We start from the raw sequence: 20,852 nt of genomic DNA, 5'->3' as shown, positions 1-20,852 counted from the left end.
CTCTTTGGAATAAAAGTAGCTAAATACGTCTCTCATTGGTATAATACACTGTTTTTTCCTGCTATTTTTGAATTACCTTACATTTACAGTATTATGGTTTCTTTCTGTTTATATTATTCGTACGCAGTTATTAGGAGCCTTTTTCTCTCATTTTGTTTTACAAATGCAATGACACTGCAACTTATGCCCATATTACCAAGTGATGAGATCCAAGCAACTAAAAAAAGTCTTACCTTATGGGTATGCATTTCGCTATTTACATTTGAAGCAGTTTCATCATCTTTTTCGTAGTATTTTAGATACTTTTTTGCATTTAGCGGCGTCTAGATTATGACGCAAATGTATCTGATAACATATGATACTGTTATTTTGATACAGACAGTAGACATTTTTGACCGGTAACTTGATTCAGTATTATATCTTATAAATCTTTTGAAAGTAATACTAAATTTTCTTTTCTGGCGTGTCTGAATCATGAAACGACGATGAAAGGATATCAGATTATGTTAACCTGACATCCATTTCTTGTGATAGTGGTAAAACTTTTGTTGGTATTAACCAGTATGGTATCATCTACATTTAAGCAAAATGAACATTTACAGTGAAATAAAGGTCTACAGTAGAAATTATTAAATGAATTACAGTTGTGAAATATTTACTAAGCTGTAGGACTAGGAGTACCAAAATCTGCATTAAGCAAATATAAAACATTTATTTTGACCGTATCCCAGAGTTTCAGATATGCATATGCAACAGAAGTGTTTTATCACTCACTGCACTTGCTAATAAATTTCATTAAAAAGTGGAACGTCTTAACTGAACGACTGAAACGTCGAGGTCTGATAGTGTCTACAAAAATACAGTTTACTAATATATGCGCAGACATTGACACTAGCCTCATACCCTGGCCTGATCTGTTTTATTGCTTCTTTCGATATTTGATAGAATTAAACCCAGTTCCACTGGCGCCAGATCAGAAAGAAAATGCCTCTGTACATGTTATACCCTACCCCTAGGTATTCTATAAGAACCATGGTCATGAACGGGAAAACATACTAACCCGTTTCAATCGTAAATTTCTCAACTTCAACGCGCAGTTCGGTGAATGGGTACCTAGTATATTGAACAAGCGATAATTTATCTTCCATCGTGCACCAATCACCTTGTCTCAATATTCCATATTGCTGGGATTATCAACATATTTTATGGTTTCGTCAACATTACAGAAAAACCTTGCTTGACCCTCCCTAATGAACATCCGGTCTAGAGGTCACGGCAGTGTGCACATGTTCGGCGAAATGTAAACAAACAAAAACAGAATTAAAAAATAATTACAATTTTACACTAAAACTGGAAATGTTGAATGAAATTCATCTTGTATATGATCTTTAATTTGAAATGGTACATTGGTCTGCATCTGTTCTGTTTATTTTATTCATTTTGCACATTTATGCTGCATTTTCACATTTTAGTGAACACGTGTAGTAAAATGACGATTGACATACATTTTCACAACAGCCAATCAGAATGGTTTTGTAATCTAGAACGGAACTTCACCAGGGAAGGTCAAGCAAGTTTTCTGTGTAACGTTGAACTAACTATAAACTACGCGTTGTTTTTCTAAGATAAGATGTACTGAAGAAATGTGACCAGTACACAATGGAAGATAAATTACAACTTGTTTGATATCCATAGTACACATTTACCGAACTGCATGTTTTAAGTATGAAATGCGCGATTGAAACGGGTTAGTAAATTTTCCCCTTCATGACCATGGTTCTTATAGAATACCTAGGGGTAGGGTATAACATGTACAGAGGCATTTTCTTTCTGATCTGGCGCCAGTGCCCAGTTCTAGCTGAGAAAGGTCGAGATTGAGCTTTAATGTAATTTTAAGTCTTAAGTTATATCAGTTTTTAACTAACGATTGGCAACTTTTACAACATCTTGGTTTTAACACTGTAATTACATGTACATGTGAGAGGTAGGTGCATAGTGTAGTATCTTACAATCTTGAACAATACATTGTATGTAATGTTATGGAAGCGTCCTGGTGCCAGCAGAGAGATTTAAATTTGTCATACGTACGACTTACTATCTCCTACGTAGGAGTTAATATCTCCTACGTAGGACATAGTATCTCCTACGTAGGACTTAGTATCTCCTACGTAGGACTTAGTATCTCCTACGTAGTACTTAATATCTCCTACGTAGGACATAGTATCTCCTACGTAGGAGATATTAAGTACTACGTAGGAGTTAGTATCTCCTACGTAGGACTTAGTATCTCCTACGTAGCAGTTAGTAACTCGTACGTATGTCACTGACTAAAAGACTCTCAAGCATGCGCAGTGGAACAATATACTCGTGTGTACTATTATTTAGTAAGGATTATCTGATTATCTGATACCGGTAGATTACATATTTGTAAATAATTAAACATCTCCCTTCTTTCAATGTCTCACACAAACTTCGTAAGTATGAATTAAAGACACATTTTACCAAGTTCTGAATTTGACAGATGAAGTAGTCAATAAATTTGTTTTAATAGATAGTTTTGAACATTTTATTTTGTTGTTGTTGTTTTTTGTTGTTGTATTTTTTGTGTTTTTTTTTGTTTTTTGGGGGGGACAGTGTAGTTTGGGTATAGTCACACTGCGCTACCCACAAGGTGCACATCTAGGCATTGCTCCAGGCATGGGCAGACATCAGGTTACAGCCGCCGACATTCCATTAGCCAACCGGGCAGTTTATGAGCATGAAGAATTGAAACATGTCATGTGAGGTTTCGAACCTTTACCATTCGGCTATGGAGGCCTCTCTTGAAATTATGTAGAGAATTCAAAAGTATGATTAAAGTATATCATGAAAGTTACTAAATATAATTACCGCAAGTTATTGTTTTGACCGATTGTGTGATTTGATTAATAAACTTTCTCTCAATAAAGGCACTGACCTACAAATTTTGGCTAAAAATGGTCTTTCTTTAAAATTGAAGTTCGGTCATACATACTATGGACATTAAAATTCGATTTTTTGTTTCTAAACTATCCTTAATCTACTCAATCAAGGAAAAAAGATGCCAGAGCCGGGAATCCAACCCGGGCCGCCACGGCAATGAAAATTTTCCTGCTGTCTTTAACAATATACACCACGGAGGCATATGTATACAATGACCCTTGAATGTAGATATTTAATAATTAGGCAGTTTACCTCAGTAAAATGTTACAAACGCTTTTCAATTTCCAGTGTAAAAGATAGTTAAGACAGCTAGTTGTCATGTGGTTCAATAACATATAATCTGTCAGCAATTAATACAAAGCTTTCTTAAGCGGTATTTTAATTTCTTGATACTGGTACCTAAAATTTCTCTTTTTTCTGTTGTCGTATGATCTCAAGGACAGTGCCTTTAATAATCAATATTTATTAGGTGTTATCATCATTTGAGCTGCGCCATGAGAAAACCAACATAGTGGCTTTGCGACCAGCATGGATCCAGACCAGCCTGAGCATCCGCGCAGTCTGGTCAGGATCCACACTGTTCGCTTTTAAAGCCTATTGCAATTAGAGACCATTAGTGAACAGCATGAATCCTGACCAGACTGTGCGGATGCACAGGCTGGTCTGGATCCATGCTGGTCACAAAGCCACTATGTTGGTTTTCTCATGGCACGGCTCAATTTTCTTTTTCTACATTCAGGTCAAGCATTAATTTAATTTAACTAGTTACAGGAAATTACTGTAACTGCATCTAAAGCATGATTTAACATGATAATAAACGATTGATACTTTTTTGTTTCAAACACTCATTTCTACTCTATTTGCATATTAAAGATGACACATTTATGAAGTTTATTAAGTATAAAGTTCATTAACACCTCTCCCATTCATCTGGTAATAAAAGGTATTCATTGGCAAGCACTTCATTACACAGACTGTGAAGGTCATAAAGGATGGCACAGGAGTCAATCAAGGGTTATGTTACATCATGAACACATTTGCAATGATCTCTAATGAGTTGGTGATTATTATAGCTGGGATGAAAACTGCCTAGCTCAGATCGCATTTGTCCAGTCGTTAGAGTCAGAGGTAAGAGGTATTGAATTTTTTTCAGAAAGTGGTATCAGAGAGGAAAGTGCTTTACATTTAATGACTCTAACGACTGATGCGAGTCTATAGTGTTCCGAAAAACTAATGTCAAATCAACTTGTGGTCGGACGGTTTTGTTTTCTTTAACATGGTGTGTGTATCTTCTATATATTGTATATGTTGTGAAAAAGAGGAAGAATAGAATAGTATTTAAATACAGTGAAGCATTTTTTGACAGTAAATCTTTTAATTACCGCATATCACGGAATTTGTAGGTTTCAGTCATTAAATCTTGTTATCTTTGTTTTGTTAAGTGTATGCCTAGAGAGAAGAAATTAAGGACGAGTAACTTGGTAAACATGATTTATTCCCCTTTATCGCTCTTCACAGTAGGGGCTAGAGCTAATTTCATGCGAAATAACATTTACAATTTTGTTTGATCAGACTAGATAAAAGAATAATTGACTAGTTGAAACTAACTAAATGTTATAGAACATTGATAACCATGTCATGCAATCAGGTCTATATAAATTCATTCTTTGTTATTGGTTAGAAACAGTGGTTAAGAGATAATTTCACTGATTGCAATGAAAAGTTATTTATTTAAGCCCCTTCTCGAGACAACACATAAAATACAAAAATATAAATAGTTTAGAAAAATCAAATATTGCAATAAATGCCATTTATCAGCACGCAATTAAAAAGTCAACCAGCAATGTCCAATTAACACATGTACCGGAAACGCGAGTAGGACCACAGAACGCTGCAGCGCCCCAAAATAGGAACCCTTACGTATGAGTTACTAAGTCCTACGTAGGAGATACTATGTCCTACGTAGGAGATACTAAGTCCTACGTAGGAGATACTAAGTACTACGTAGGAGATACTATGTCCTACGTAGGAGATACTAAGTCCTACGTAGGAGATATTAAGTACTACGTAGGAGATACTAAGTCCTACGTAGGAGATACTAACTCCTACGTAGTACTTAATATCTCCTACGTAGGAGATATTAAGTCCTACGTAGGAGATACTATGTCCTACGTAGGAGATATTAAGTACTACGTAGGAGATACTAAGTCCTACGTAGGAGATACTAAGTCCTACGTAGGAGATACTATGTCCTACGTAGGAGATAAAAACTCCTACGTAGGAGATAGTAAGTCGTACGTAAGACAAATTTAAATCTCTCTGCTGGCACCAGGACGCTTCCATATAATGTAGCAATGGTAAGTGTATAAGCGTGTAATTAGACTCCACACTGCTGACCGAAAGAGGTTTAAATTTTAAATCGGAAAATTGTTTCGCTACTCTTCGTGGTATAAAAGTAGCTAAATGCATTTCCCATTTCTACAAGACGCTGTCTTCAGGCAATCTTTTGAATTTCACATCTTCCATTAAACCATTTCATTTACAGTATGAGGCTGATGTCTGTTTCTATTATTCGAATGGAGTTATCAGGTGCTTTTTATTCCTATTTTATTTCACAAATTCAATGACACTGCAACTTATGCCCATATTACCATGTAATGAGATCCAAACAACTAAAAAGGCATAAAAACCTACTTTGCGGCATTCGATCACTACACATTTATACATTTAAAAATCATTTTTTCCACAGTATTGTATAACTTTTCATTTAGCGTTTTAGATTCAGCAAGTGTTTTTTAATGAAAACGTTTTTTGACTGCAAAACTTGTTTTATATTATTTTTGGGTTAAACTTTGAAGATTTTTAAAAAATTTCCTTTTCTTTACTTGCGTGTCTAAATCATGAATGATATTTAATATGTCGCGACATAGCCTTCAGGTATTACAATTTTTTAATTTTTAAGTAAGTCAAACTTGCTTGAAGGCCCACAACACTCAAACTCAAAAAAATCCTACCTTCATTCTCCTACATCTGTATGTCCAGTTAGTGAAAAGTCTTTTTCAATGTAATGTTAATTTTCAGGGTAAATATTGAATAGTTTTTTTATTTTATATATATATATATATGGTTCGAACACTTAATTAAAGAAATGCGATCTAAATTTTATTTTATTAATTACAAAAACATTTCTGATATCATACAATTTGCAGTTTTTTTGCAACCAGGGGGGTTTCCGGTTTTTTACCGGTGCGGAAAAACCCACTTCACCCGGGGGGTGTAAGAAAATTTCGTGCTTTAAATGACTATAGAACAAAAATTAGTAACAGATTTATGTATTTTTATATTTTCATTTTGAAAAACGGAATAAAAATCCAATCCCTTTAACATTCCTCTTTTTTCCTGATAGTATATTTCTCGATTCAAAACACGTTATTTTATCAAAAAACATAACGTACCGGGAACTGTAAAACCAAACCCGGAACAAAACATTGTTTTTTGTCTTTAAACGTCATGACGTCTTTCCCTTTTTACGGACTTGTTTTCCCGCCTTTGTTTAAATACCTGCTAAAAAAATATTCTAAAAAAAGCCTTTCGAATTTATTTTTTTTTTTATATCTTGATATCGGTTAAAGAAAAAGTTCTGTCACTGGTTATGGTGAATGGGAAAATCCGGCTCTCGGGTAACTTTTAGGCGGTAACTGGGTGGGAACCTCGTTCCCGCCTAAACAGTTACCCCCACCAAACCCATCGCACCTATAACCAGTAAAAGATTTTAAATCTTACAATTTTCCGTCATTGAAAAAGTTTTTCCCCCGAAATAATTACAATGCTTTGGGAAATTTATCTGCTCAAATGATCATTAAAATTTTTTTGGTCTTGCTTTTAATATAAGAAACAAACAAAATTTTTTCAATTGCTTTTCAAAATTTTTAAAATTTGGGTCATGTCTAAAATATGAGACCATTTTGCTTTAAAGATATTAAAATCCGCGAAACAACTGAAGTAGAACTAAAAATATTCACAAATACCACATATTATAACTCGATCGTTTTTTACGCTGTTGTCAATAACAAACCATTCAAAAAATAAAATTGAAACTATTTTGTCACACCCCTATAGCTCCTTCGGATTAGCCCCCCGGGGAGCTGTTTTCGGCACACTTTTTCGTTATTTTTGGGACAGGGGACTTATACGACAAACCCCGATTGACCCTTATAACAAAAATTAAAATACTTAAAAAACTATTCGAGTAAAAAAAACATAATATTTGGCAAGTGCATTTTGTTTTTCGTTTTCCACACCATTTGGGGAACGGGGGGATTTATAAATTTTTTTCTCGTGCATTCATACGATGACAGAGGCGAGAGTGCGTGGGTACAATCCGAAAAGGGTTTATTAGACCAAAAACGCCAACCTTAAAAAAAATAATACGGGCCCATTTAATTTGGAAACAGGGTTTTAAAATTTTGTACGGGTCTAGCAAAAAACTGGAGCCCAAAATACATACTTATCATACGTGAAGACACACATCTTCTGAGTATGTGACAAAATTATAAAATTTGGGAAAAAATTTAATTGGGTGTACCTAAAATTTTAGTTTATTCTGTGGGATTTGACAAAATAAGGAGTTCCCCAAATTTTTTCCCAAAAGAGTCCAGAATGTTGACAGGGAAATGTGGGTTTTTACAGTTTTGACCCTTACATCAAAATTTTAAGGCATATGTTTGAAAATTTTTACACTATCTTTTTTGGGTTTAACGTCGCACCGACACTGATAGGGATTTTTTTCCCGCTTTAATGGGGAGAAAAACCCCGGTGCCCCCCCCCCCCCTGGGGAAACCCCCACCTTTCCCAAGCAGCGGATGGCTTCCCCACAAAAAAATTCAAAAGCCCCCATGAAATCGAACCCCATCGATTTAAGGGGAATGATTGAAGTCAGCGACCTTAACCACTCGGCCCCGGGGGCCCCCTTGACACTATCTGGTCTTTAAAAAGGAAAACGAAATGCCTAAATAAAACCCCGGGGGCCCTTTTGCATAAAAAACCCCAGGGGCATAATTTTAGGAACAAAGCTACGGGGTTCCCTTTTAGCTCCATTTTTAAACAAGGAGCTATTACGAATAGATCCGAAAAGGTGCCCCAAAAAAGCTCCCCGAGGAGCTATATCCTAAGGGGGCTAAACGATTGATACATATTATAAACCTAGATTAGACACACCGGAAAACCTGGTATTAACCTGAGGCAGACTAAAATAATTAAAAAAAAATTTCCGAGCAAAATGAGGAGAAAAATCCGAGAAAAGCAAAGTGCAAGGCCCGGTTGCCTCAATTTGTTTGGCCAAATATATAGAAGTTTTCGCTCAACCTAGCGCCCCTTAGTTTTATCCACCTTACACTGTCGCTTCTTGTTCATGTTCTTGCGAAAAAAGTTTTATGTTTTGCTCCCCAAACTAGAGTGTGTCCCCAAAAAAAGGTGTTTTTTTTTGTAATTGTTTTTTTTTTGGTTGTTTTTTTTTTTTTGGTGTGGTTTGGAATTTTTTTTTTTTTTTTTTTTTTTTTTTTTTTTTTTTGGTTAAAAAATTTTTTTTTTTTAGGTCAAGTAATTTTTTTTTTTTTTTTTTTTTTTTTTTTTTTTTGATAAATTGGAAAGAAGTTTTTTTTTTTTTTTTTTGGTTTTGTTTAAAAAATTAAAAAAATTGTGGGGTTTTTTTTTGTGTTGGGGAAAAAGGTGAAATGTGTTTTGTTTTGGTGATTAGGGAAATTTTTTTTTTGGGGCTACGCATGCCTATTTTAAAAACAATTTTTTTTAAGTAAGCCTAACCCTCCAACTATAAATCCAGGAAACCCAGGTCACAAAAATACACATCAAAAAAATTCCCCGTAAAAGTTTTTGTGACTTAGGTCAAATACTTCTGGACTAGGCCCCGACACAACACTAAAAGACCAATTTTTACAAAAATCCCAGGGGCGATAACTTTCCACAATACGAAAATGAAATTTTCCGGCGCGAAAACCCCCCGGGGCACAAAAACATGCTGACCACATTCCTTAAAGTTTTTGCTCTAGGGCAAATACTTTTTGGAGTAGACGCGACCAACATTTTCGGACGGACGGGGAAGGCGGGAAACGGGCGGAGGACAAACAAATCTATATGCCCCCCCCCACTCTGGGGGTGTGGGGAGACACAGTAAAACGTGGGGCTTTTCTGATTGAAAGTTATATATTTTCTGAAAAAGATTCTTTTGACATTTCAAAACAACAGATTTAAGTCTTTTAATATGAGGTTTTGTTCTTAACACGCCTTTGAACATATCATTTCTAAAAAGTCCAGTTATGATCTACGACAGCTTTTTAAAATTTGTTAAAGATTTCTGTCAAAAATAATGGCCATTTAAAAATTAAGAACTTAATCAAAAACACTTACTAATGTTCGAAGTATGAACCTCCCCTTTTTATTTTTTTTATAAAAGTGTACATTTTAATTTTCTTAACTTTAAAGGTAACTTTATGACAAAAATTTGATCTTTTAGATTGACAGTATACCACTATTTATCCAAGGCTGAATTAAAAAGTAAATTTTTTAAGAAATTGACAAAATATATTATGTCTAAGTACATTAATTTTGTATTACGTTTCGATTGTATTTGTATACATAAACGGGGTTGCTTCTTTTAAATTTTCGTTTACGCACCCGCTAAAACGTTTTTTACAGAACATAATACATTTATCAAATGAAATGTAAATCCAGGCAAACAACAATCCTTTTAAATTAGCTTTAAAAGTACAAAATGCAAAAACATTTTCTGTTTCAAAAATCTTTTTTTTCTGTAATCTATATTTCAAAATGTACGCGATCTTTTTAACGTCATTTTTTTTTTTCAAACGGTATCTTAAAAGAACAAAATCAGTTTTAAAAGCAACCCCAAAATGGCACCTCGAAAAAAAAAATCCAGGGGACTGCCCCCGGGGCCCCCCACCAAATGCCCCCCTATTTTTTTTCCTCTGGCTACGGGCCCGCCCTGGTTACAAAATATAACATTTAGTATGCTTAAATCCCGTTTTAAACCGGGGTCTTAATTTATACAGGTGCTCCAGTCACAGTCACAGCTTTATGATATCAAAATACTGTATGGTCTATAGGATCTAAATCTGTAAATTCATTGTAGATTTACTGTAAGCTCTCTGGTATCAAAATCTGTATGGTCTATAGGATTAAAAATCTATAAATTCATTGTAGATTTACTTAGGAGGCAGTAAACAGTTTTCTGAGCTTCTAGAGTCGCCTACCTAACTTTCAAAACCTCACACAAAAGTCTGTAACCACACACCTGAAATAAAGATATTGCAACATTAACATCACTGTATGTCTATCGTTACAAACCATCTGCAATACATCTCTAATATCTAGTTTTCTGTTTACAAGACCTGAATTTTGTGCTCTCCCGGTCGCGGAAACTGATGACGAAAAAAGCTAAATTTGCCAATTTTTCAATCGCTGCAGATAATTCCCTGAAAATGATAGCCCCAATTGCTACACTGTTCCATACTCCAGTAACACTGTAAAATCTGAAAATATGCTGAAATATATGGGCCATCCGTACCGTTTTTTCACTATTCCACTTTTCCTGAGGCCCCTGCTAAAATGCCAACCCCACTTTAAGCTAGCTCAGAGGAAGCATGTATACGCTCCTGCAAGTCATTACGTCATACTATCAAGATCAAGGCTACTCAACTGATTTTCTTTAAATAAGTGAAACTCAATTCTAGCAGCTGAAACTTCAATTCTAGCAATTATTATTATTTAGAAGTTCAAATATGCACTTCATTCCGTAAATTGCCTCTTATTTGTAAATTTGACCCCGGCCAATTCGACACTACCAGCTGAAAACTGTTAACTGCCTCCTTAAGCTCTCTGGTATCAAAATCTGTATGGTCTATAGGATCTAAATCTGTAAATTCATTGTAGATTTACTGTAAGCTCTCTGGTATCAAAATCTGTATGGTCTATAGGATCAAAATCTGTAAATTCATTGTAGATTTACTTAAGCTCTCTGGTATCAAAATCTGTATGGTCTATAGGATCAAAATCTGTAAATTCATTGTAGATTTACTTAAGCTCTCTGGTATTAAAATCTGTATGGTCTATAGGATCAAAATCTGTAAATTCATTGTAGATTTACTTAAGCTCTCTGGTATCAAAATCTGTATGGTCTATAGGATCAAAATCTGTAAATTCATTGTAGATTCACTGTTTGCTCTCTGGTATCAAAATCTGTATGGTCTATAGAATCAAAATCTGTAAATTCATTGTAGATTTACTGTTAGTTCTCTAGTATCAAAATACTGTATGGTCTATGGGATCAAAATCTGTAAATTCATTGTAGATTTACTGTAAGCTCTCTGGTGTCAAATTGCTGTATGGTCTATAGGATCAAAATCTGTAAATTCATTGTAGATTTACTGTTAGCTCTCTGGTATCAAAATACTGTATGGTCTATAGGATCAAAATCTGTAAATTTATTGTAGATTTACTGTTAGCTCTCTGGTATCAAAATACTGTATGGTCTATAGGATCAAAATCTGTAAATTCATTGTAGGTTTACTGTAGGCTCTCTGGTATCAAAATACTGCAAGGTATATAGGATCAAAATCTGTAAATTCATTGTAGATTTACTGTAAGCTCTCTGGTATCAAACTATCACAATTTAAGGGGAAATAATGAACAGTTTTCCTCATTTTTTTACTTGAATGAATTATCCCTCTTCTTTAACCAAAACCGAAAGAGGAAGTAAATTTTCATCAAATTTCCAAATTATCTAGAAGAGAAAGTAGACTTTGAGTAATTTTCGTCATTTGTGTTTTACAACTAAGAAAAAAGGCAATATAATAACCAACCTTCATCAGAAAATAAGTTCAAGGTGAGCGGATCAGACACATTTTATTTTAAATGATAATTTCTTATTAAAGGTTAAACTGACATATAGTTAAATGGAAAACACTTTTAAGTCAGAAAAACATTCTGCACTATTACAATGTGAAATTTATCAATGCGTTCATAATCTGTCAATACAGGATCTTATACGAGTGTCTTTTCATACTGAATTTATCTAAGGAGTTGAATTGAAAAAAAATAAGATACCCGGCTCTGTTGTGAATTTTATCAATTTTAATTTTCGAGTTTAATAAAATTCATTGTGAAAAGACACAAATGTGCGATTATTTAGAGCATGTGTTTTTTCATGCTTCTTTGTTTTTATCCAAAATCAGTTTAACTAATGTCTTCTATCTTGATATGACATCAACATCAAACTGTTAATTACACAAGTCTAATAACAAAAATACAAAATGGTGTTGTTTTACTCCAAAGAGGTCAAATGTGACAAAATATTGAAAGATAAATTTTATACATGCAACGTCTCGTCTGCAGCGTGATTCATTTTAATAGAAAACTTGGCTTAAATAAAAAGATGATACAAGATGCAGCTTTATAATTTTTTTCTGTCTTTCATTTACAGAATGTCTCAACATCCTGATTATTACCGGACTGTATCCCTGAAACTGTCAGAGGTGCTCAATGATATTGGTGTTAATGAGAGAATGATTCTGAAGAGAAGGATGGTCTTGTTGATGGAAACTATGTGGACTAGTACATGGAAATTACTGGGAATGAACATGTCCATCTATCATTTTGGTAGCCGGTCTGAAGGGTCTACAACATTAGGACTCCAATCAGACACTGATACACTATTTTGCCTCAATAAGTATAATGTAATACAGGACTGGGCTGAGTGGCAACCTAGCAGGCGCAATCTACTGATGATCCAGGATGAGACCACATCACCAGGTTACTGTTTACTACAAAAGCTAAGGGATGATGAGCATCTTCCTACTGCTTTACTTGATCGTTTACCAGACAGCAGAGGTAAAGTGCTGCTGAAGAACACATCTTATAGAGATGCTCCTTTAGAAGGAAGGGTAATAAATGGTCCTGCTTCATCGATGGAAGGAAGTCAGGGTATTGCTGATCAAGATTTTGTTCCAGCTTTCCACTGTAGATCATGGCCTGCAGAAGCCCGACCATGGTTATTACAACAAGGTATAGGAAGATGGCCTACAGAAGACATGAAGAGATATTGTGAGACTAAAGGATGTTTAACTGTACCAGTGAGCAGTAAAAATAGCCAGCATGAAGAACTTGAATGGAGAATATCTACTTCACATGCTGAAAGATGTCTGATGTTCAGTTTAAACATCACACAATTAAGATGTTACATTCTGATGAAGATGATTCTTAAAGCATTAATAAATCCACAGTGTGATGGTGTACTTTCAAGTTTCATGTGCAAAACTGTTTTATTTCACTGTATACAGAATACACATTCAAATAACTGGAAGAAATCCAATTTACTTTCATGTTTGATGTGTTGTATTACAGTATTACAGAACTTTGTTAGGAACGAAAACTGTCCACATTTTATAATAACTGAAAACAACCTGATGGCTGGAAGAATTTCTCCTCATACCAAACATAAAATTCTTGAAATCCTTAAAATTATCTTACAAGGGGAAGGCCGTGCACTGCTGGGGATTTCCATTGATGACCTTGGCATGAGACTGCAGGTGAAGATGAACATGGGTGAAGCTTTATTGTATCACCAAACACCAGCCAAAATATATACCTTCATTTCAGCAGAGCTGCTACTTAATACTGCCAGTACAGTAAGTTTCAGTCACAAGTTCCTTCTAGGAGAAATAAAGCATGATGGAAATGCAATAGTGCGTCAGGGATTATCAGACTATATGATAACACTAACTAGAATGTACAGAGAAATGGGCTCTAGCAGTTTGGAAAAATCTGCACTGAAGCTTTTAGCACCTCTATTGTCCTCTTCAGTTGCATCTGTGATAGCATCTCATGACATTTACACTACTCACAGTATATCCCCAGAAGCACTGACCTGGTTTTCAGCTGGTTTGAACTCCGATGTGGCATCTGGTAGACTGAAACTTGCATCAGCATTATATTGTGTAGGAGATATGGAAAGAGCAGAGTTTGTTCTGAAGAATGTAGAGGAAAAGTATGATCTGAATACTGTTGAATCTGTATGTGAATGTAATGAGAATGTCTTTCATTACCCAAGGCAAGGATTCAGACATAAATGTAACACTGGAAATGAAGAAGTGATAAAACATAACATAGCATTTTGTGTTAGATTTCTGCGGTGTGAAATTTGCTGTGTTCCTGAAGAGCTACAGTATGAAATGTTTAGGTCTACACAAGAGGACAGGCTTGAAAGGGATGGAATATTTGACACTTGGATGGACTTTGCAGTGGTAGATTCTCTCCCTTACCTCTACTTCCTGCAGTACAAGATTTACGGTGCTCTTCAGAGAGTGGTAGACCAACAATGTGCACTTGCAAACCTTGTCACTACCATTGATACGGAATCAAACCTAGATCACACGGAAACAGCGTTGAACTTACTAGGACAGTGTATGGAACGGGAAAACCAACATATTGATGCTTTACGTTGCTACATGAAATCTCTAAATTTCCGGGCAAGAAACAATGCTGCAAATTTTCTTATATGTAGACTTCTTTATGTATTATTTACTGTAACGGAACCTGCACTGAACTGAACAAGGTACTGCGTGGAACATCCATATCGACATAAAAATGCTGTGCCCTGCTATTTTTGGACATTTTTAAAGTCAAACTGGAATTACTTCATTGAGAAAGAAGTAAGTTATTTGACCTGGTATGTGAACTTGTCTAATGTGCTTAAAAAAACATGTTGCAAGATTTGAAATAATATCTGTATTTTTTTTCGGACATAATAGAACAGGGACAAACTGAAGCCTTAAAGTAACATAATGAATATTAATAATATCGTTCATGAGAAAAAGTTGTTTGAAGTTTTCTATCTTTGGCTCAGGCATAGCCTACCCTTACAGGGGCCGAGCCAAACTACTTGAATAAATTTGAGAGAGGCCTATCCAAGGATGCTGCAGACCAAATCAAATGGTTTCTCAGAAGAAGCTGTTCAAAGTTTTTTGCCTATTTTTAGCTCTGATAACCACTAAAAGGGACCAAGTAGAACCATTTGTTAAAACATAAGTTGCTTAAAGTTTTGTTTGTTTTCATTTTGTTAGCTCATGCTCACTTTTATCTATAGCTTTACTCATCTTTATATATTTGTTAGGGACTAATTTTCATCCATTTCACGGTTGTGTCAATCAACAATGTCGAAATTAAATCATAATGAACTAATAAACTTCATGTTTACTTTATCTACAAAGCTGAAATTTATAAATTTGGACAAAATTACAAAATTAAATGATTTCACAGTATTTATGATCGAGTCTTCAACTAGCTTGAACTGATTCAGGCAGTTTGTTTAAATTTGTCATATTAGCTAATAGCGACTGCCCATGACTAGATATCAAAGTCACCATTCTTTTGATATCTGAAAGATTTCCACTAAACATGCTAAAGTCTTGTATCGAAAGCTATCACACTGGCTTTCATGTCACATAGTCTACACTACTAGAAAGGCATATGAGGTCTTCCTCAGGTATAAAGAATACATCTATAATGACATACCTGGCACATTGCACAGTGTTCGTCTACTTTCTTTTCTGTACTGGAATTTAATTTCTCACCAGTCCTGAAATAACAAATACATATCCAAAGTCTAAATATGTTTCCTGCAGTAAAACTATATACAGTATTTGCATTTCAATTCCTATGAAATCTATTGTTCCCAAATGCAGACAATTCCAGAGATTACAACATAACTGACTGACCATGCAGGTTTATTTTGCACATGAAGAGTGTGTGTTGTGACCAAATGTTAGAATGTCTGCTTTTCAAACAACCGGCCACCAAGGTGGCTAATCAAATAAGCTCTGCAGAGTTTAAAAGTTATATTACTATACAAGTTAATGTGTCATAAAAGTACTGTAAAAGCAGAAATTTTCATGATGGTTTAATTTAAGCTATATTCGCGAGGTTCTACATCTCGGGAAAATTAATCCTCGTGTAAATATTCACCGTTAGTATGATTCAGATTGAAGAAGGATAATATTTTTACAATTTCGCGATGATACTCAAAATTTCAAATTCGCGAAATTTTGACCTAGCAAAAATATGTGCTTTTACAGTAAGCAGAAATGCTAAAATTTCTTCCTTTTTTTTGCATATGTTGCTTTATGTGAATATCTTTTTGAATTTACTATTTGCACAGTTTTGAGAGCATGCAGTGTCTTAGACAGCATCTTATTATGCAACTTTTGTTTCAGTTTCAAGTTAATCAGATTGATATTGATAGATATGGGAAAAAAAGATTTCACATTTTTCTCCAACTCGGACCTGAGTTGCTGTACAAACAAATGCATGCTTTCAATACATATTATATATTTTTCATGATATTTCTATCTTTAATATGTTGTAATTATTTTAATTAAATACTCATTAAAAACTCCATTAAGTTTAAATGGAACACGAAAAGTCAATAGTTTTTTCATATTGACTTTCAAATTTCATATCAGTAATGTTATGTCATTTGTGATGTCAGTTTCATGTACGTTAATGCGTTTAAAACTTCTTTAACGCCGTGATTTTCTATTTCATTCAGGCTTAATTATATATTTGTATCATTCAATAAATACTATTGAGTGTAGATCTATTTGTATGTAATAAAAAAAATTGTTAGATTTGCATTGAGAAATATGCGCTCATAAAGTTGCACAATATTTCCGCTGAAGAACTCAAACATATTTCTAGATACAAATCTAATAACTTATAAATGTAAAATTTGAGAACATGACATTTAATCTACCTTTGTTCACAGTTTTACAAGTCATTTACTTGTATGACTAGAGCTGGCTGATTAAAACTTACTAAAAATATGTAAAGACATTTTTTGCTATTGACATTTTACTGTCATATCAAGGATATTTAATTTCATAATATATTGAATATTATGGAGATTTTAGAAGTCTTGTTCTCTTTAAGTCCTTAAAATGCACTTTAAAGTCATTATTTGGTATTAAAAATATCCGGATATGATGTAGTTTCTGCTCTATTTGTGTTTTTGTTACTGGAATTTGATGACATTTGTTCCATTTCATGCATAAATCCTTGACATGTTTGGGAAAATGACCAATCAGACTGCAGTATTTTTGCTGATTGTGTATAAACATGGGCCTATCGGTTATTTCTTTCCTTAGGTAGTTAATTAACACTTTGGATTTATGACATCTTTTTAGATTGGCAATTATCTGAAAAAGGGCTAATTTTAGAAACTTTATACCTTAATTTTGTTGAATAATTTATATAGAATATGTTTAATAATGATAATTTCATTTTCCTAAGAATATACTGAAATGCACGAGAATTATTTGGGACAGAGTCACAAGCGAATTGTATATTCTCACATTAGAACTTTGTACTTATAAATGTGTGGTTATGGGTGACAGATTATTAAAAATTTATCAAACTGAACTTATTTTAGTGTTTTCATTGAACAAGTGTTCACTTCTGATCATCAAATTAAGTGGTGTGGTTATTAAATTTGTTATTGCTGCACAGTATCCTACAGAGCTTTACCATTAAAGAGCAAAGGAACGCTAGGGTCAATTTCTAATTATAGCCTCTGCATTAAACATTTACCCAGTGCAGATCCCGGGTTTATGAACATTAAACATTTACACAGTGCATATCCCAGGTTTATGAGCATTAAACATTTACCCAGTGCAGATCCCAGGTTTAAGAGCATTAAACTACCCAGTGCAGATCCCAGGTTTATGAGCACTAAACATTTACCCAGTGCAGATCCCAGGTTTATGAGCACTAAATATTTACCCAGTGCAGATCCCAGATTTATGAGCATTAAACATTTACCCAGTGCAGATCCCAGGTTTATGAGCATTAAACTTGTACTCAGTGCAGATCCCAGGCTTATGACAAAACTGTAAACAGAACCAAGAGCAAAAAACTGTTTACGGTTGTCTCATTGGATCAGTATACTGCACAGCTTTACCAAAAAGCAAAGGAATGCTAGGGTCAAATTCTAATTGTAGCCTCTGCATTAAACATGTACTCAGTGCAGATCCCAGCTTTATGACACAACTGGAAACAGAACCAAGAGCAAACTAGAATGTGTCTGTAGGACACAGGGTGTGCCCCCCAGTGGTACATTTGTCACAAATAAGGGGCAATAATTCAAATGTTTGCAGTCTTAATAGGGTATAGCCTCAACAAACATTTTATTTAACCGCCTCGATAGCCTAGTGGTAGAGCGTCCGCTTCGAGTGCGGGAGGTCGTGGGTTCGATCCCCGGCCGCGTCATACCAAAGACGTAAAAACTGGTACCAGTGGCTCCCTTGCTTGGCGCTCAGCATTAAAAGGGCAGAAACTGGCCTCTTCTCTCATACCCTCGTGGCGATGGATTCCATCAGGAATGAGGTGTCGAGAGTGATTAATATAAGTTGTAGAACTTCCTTCACAATCGACCTAAAAAATAAATTATGTATAAACTAAACATTTCATGCAAAGGATTCATTACTTTTGAGCTATGAGCATCACAAACAAAAAATCCACTATTTTGGCTACTTCAAGGGCCATAACTCTGTAATAAGAGCTAAGATTCTCAAGAAGAATACCAAGTGTGCAAGGTCATATCACGATAAAGACTCCAGCAAGGTTTCCTGAATTTACATCTAATACTTCTTGAGCTAGGCACATAATTAGGTGAAAAAGTGCATTTTCCTTTTATTATTTCAGGGGCCATAACTTTAGAAAAAGGGGGTGGAGCCAGCCAAAGAATTAGAGATGTGCAGGTTTATATCATGATAAAGACTTATGCAAGTTTTCAACAATTTATGTCAAATACTTTTTGAGCTAGGCATGTCACAAGGTGAAAATGTGCATTTTTGGCTATTTCAGGGGCCATAACTCTGAAAATAGTGGGCGGAGCCAGATGAAAAATAGGAGGTGCGCAAGTTCATATCATGATTAAGACTCATGCAAGGTTTCATGAATATATATCAAATATTTTTTTAGCTAGGCATGTCACAATGTGAAAATGTGCATTTTTGGCTATTTCAGGGGCCATAACTCTGAAAATAGTGGGCGGAGCCAGATGAAAAATAGGAGGTGCGCAAGTTCATATCAGGATTAAGACTCATGCAAGGTTTCATGAACAAATATCAAATATTTTTTAGCTAGGCATGTCACAATATGAAAATGTGCATTTTTGACTATTTCAGGGGCCATAACTCTGAAAATAGGGGGCGGAGCCAGATGAAAAATAGAAGGTGCGCAAGTTCATATCATGATTAAGACTCATGCAACGTATCATGAATATATATCAAATATTTTTTGAGCTAGGCATTTCACAAGGTAAAAATGTGCATTTTTGACTATTTCAGGGGCCATAACTCCGAAAATAGTGGGCGGAGCCAGATGAAAAATAGGAGGTGTGCAAGTTCATATCATGATAAAGACTCATGCAAGGTTTCATCAATTTATATCAAATACATTTCGAGCTAGGCGCGTCACAAACTTCGGACGGACGGACGGACGCATGGATAAGACCAAATCTATATGCCCCCACCACTCATGGGGGGGGGGGGGGGGGGGGGGGGGGGGGATGGGGCACAAAAGTTGGGGTCACCGTGCATCTAAGAGATTTATGAAGAAAAAAACTGTTAAAAACTGGTGAATTTTGATACTTTTTGTTCTTTTTGTTTTAATTTTTATTTTCCAGATACTTGAAAACTTTTATTTCTTTTGTAGCTTATCATTATATGTATCAGTCAGGAAAATATCAGAACCAAACCTGATCTACTTTCATAGATTTTTAAAATTACTTACCCCTACCCCATTGTAAATCTTATGTTAGTTTTAGGCAAATGCCAGCCAACAATGAGTGAAAATGATTTTTTTCGCTAAAAGTAGAATCTATTTGGTTAAATGGTACATTATTAGCCATATTTTATTTAATTTTTGGCAAAACTTTTGTTAGAAAGCAATATTCGAAGAAACATTTTTCAAAATGATGGATATCCTGAAGAAAAAAAAAACGCTCGTACATCCTTAGTTCGGAAGAAACTTTCAACTACACAAAGAAAACGAAAAACGTCATCTTAGCGTTCTGCTTGTTGTGCATGGTGTAACATTTAGGAGGCCAAAAGGTTGCTGTAATTATTTTATTATTAAATTAAATTATTAAAGCTCCTCTCACATCAGGTAAAAACAAATAAGTAACGAAATACAATGCCGTCGCTTTTGGAAATATTAACTGTGTTTAGGTAATTAACAGAACATGTGATTGTTATTATTTTGTTTGGATGCGTCCAATGCTTCAACATGTTCAGATTATCTTCGAATTATACTGAAATGCGTGGTTCATTGTGAATTGTGGTAGACTTAATTTTATGGATTTGTATCCACAATCTTGGAATTGTTGAGAACAACTCCTGTAATTGCCTTTGTGGCAAAGTAACCTACTTTGTAAACTTCACCCATTCATCAGATACCACGATACCGACAGCGTGTCTCACTCTGATCCAAATCATTTGTATACGGAATCAGCGATTTTATGTATTAAATGGAGGTTGAATTGTAACTTTAAGACTTAAATACCTTGATAGTTCCTCTTGTCCTCCTTATCGAGTAACTGTGTTTACGCTGTAACCCAGCAGAAACTGTTACTGCCTATTAGTAAACAAAACTTTCCCATCTGCAACTATAACCAACGAAATAATCTTATAGTCTCACAGTTCTTGTAAATGCACAACATGGGTTACAATGATAGACAGCAGCTACTTGTATCTGTTGAAGAAATGTACGTGTCCTAGGAGAATTTCACGGGTTTGATTGTAATT

General features: G+C 34.8%; 2 protein-coding genes across 2 annotated transcripts in view; one reads left to right on the top strand and one right to left on the bottom strand.

Moving 5' to 3' along the window:
• LOC123547265 (sulfotransferase 1B1-like) overlaps positions 1–20,852 on the bottom strand; it is a 134,965-nt gene that overhangs the window by 110,749 nt on the left and 3,364 nt on the right. The window contains exon 2 of the mRNA XM_053550597.1: positions 15,565–15,628. Coding sequence (XP_053406572.1) covers positions 15,565–15,628 — 64 coding nt within the window. The remainder of the gene's footprint in view (positions 1–15,564; positions 15,629–20,852) is intronic.
• On the top strand, positions 11,761–15,311 carry LOC123547263 (uncharacterized). Its single transcript, XM_045334227.2, has 2 exons — positions 11,761–11,878; positions 12,476–15,311. Exon 2 carries the CDS (start codon positions 12,477–12,479, stop codon positions 14,598–14,600), a length of 2,124 nt encoding a protein of 707 aa, XP_045190162.2. The 5' UTR covers positions 11,761–11,878; position 12,476; the 3' UTR covers positions 14,601–15,311.

Source organism: Mercenaria mercenaria, chromosome 9, assembly GCF_021730395.1.
Source record: "Mercenaria mercenaria strain notata chromosome 9, MADL_Memer_1, whole genome shotgun sequence".
NCBI classification, from domain to species: domain Eukaryota; kingdom Metazoa; phylum Mollusca; class Bivalvia; order Venerida; family Veneridae; genus Mercenaria; species Mercenaria mercenaria.
This window is presented reverse-complemented; position numbering and strand designations above follow the sequence as displayed.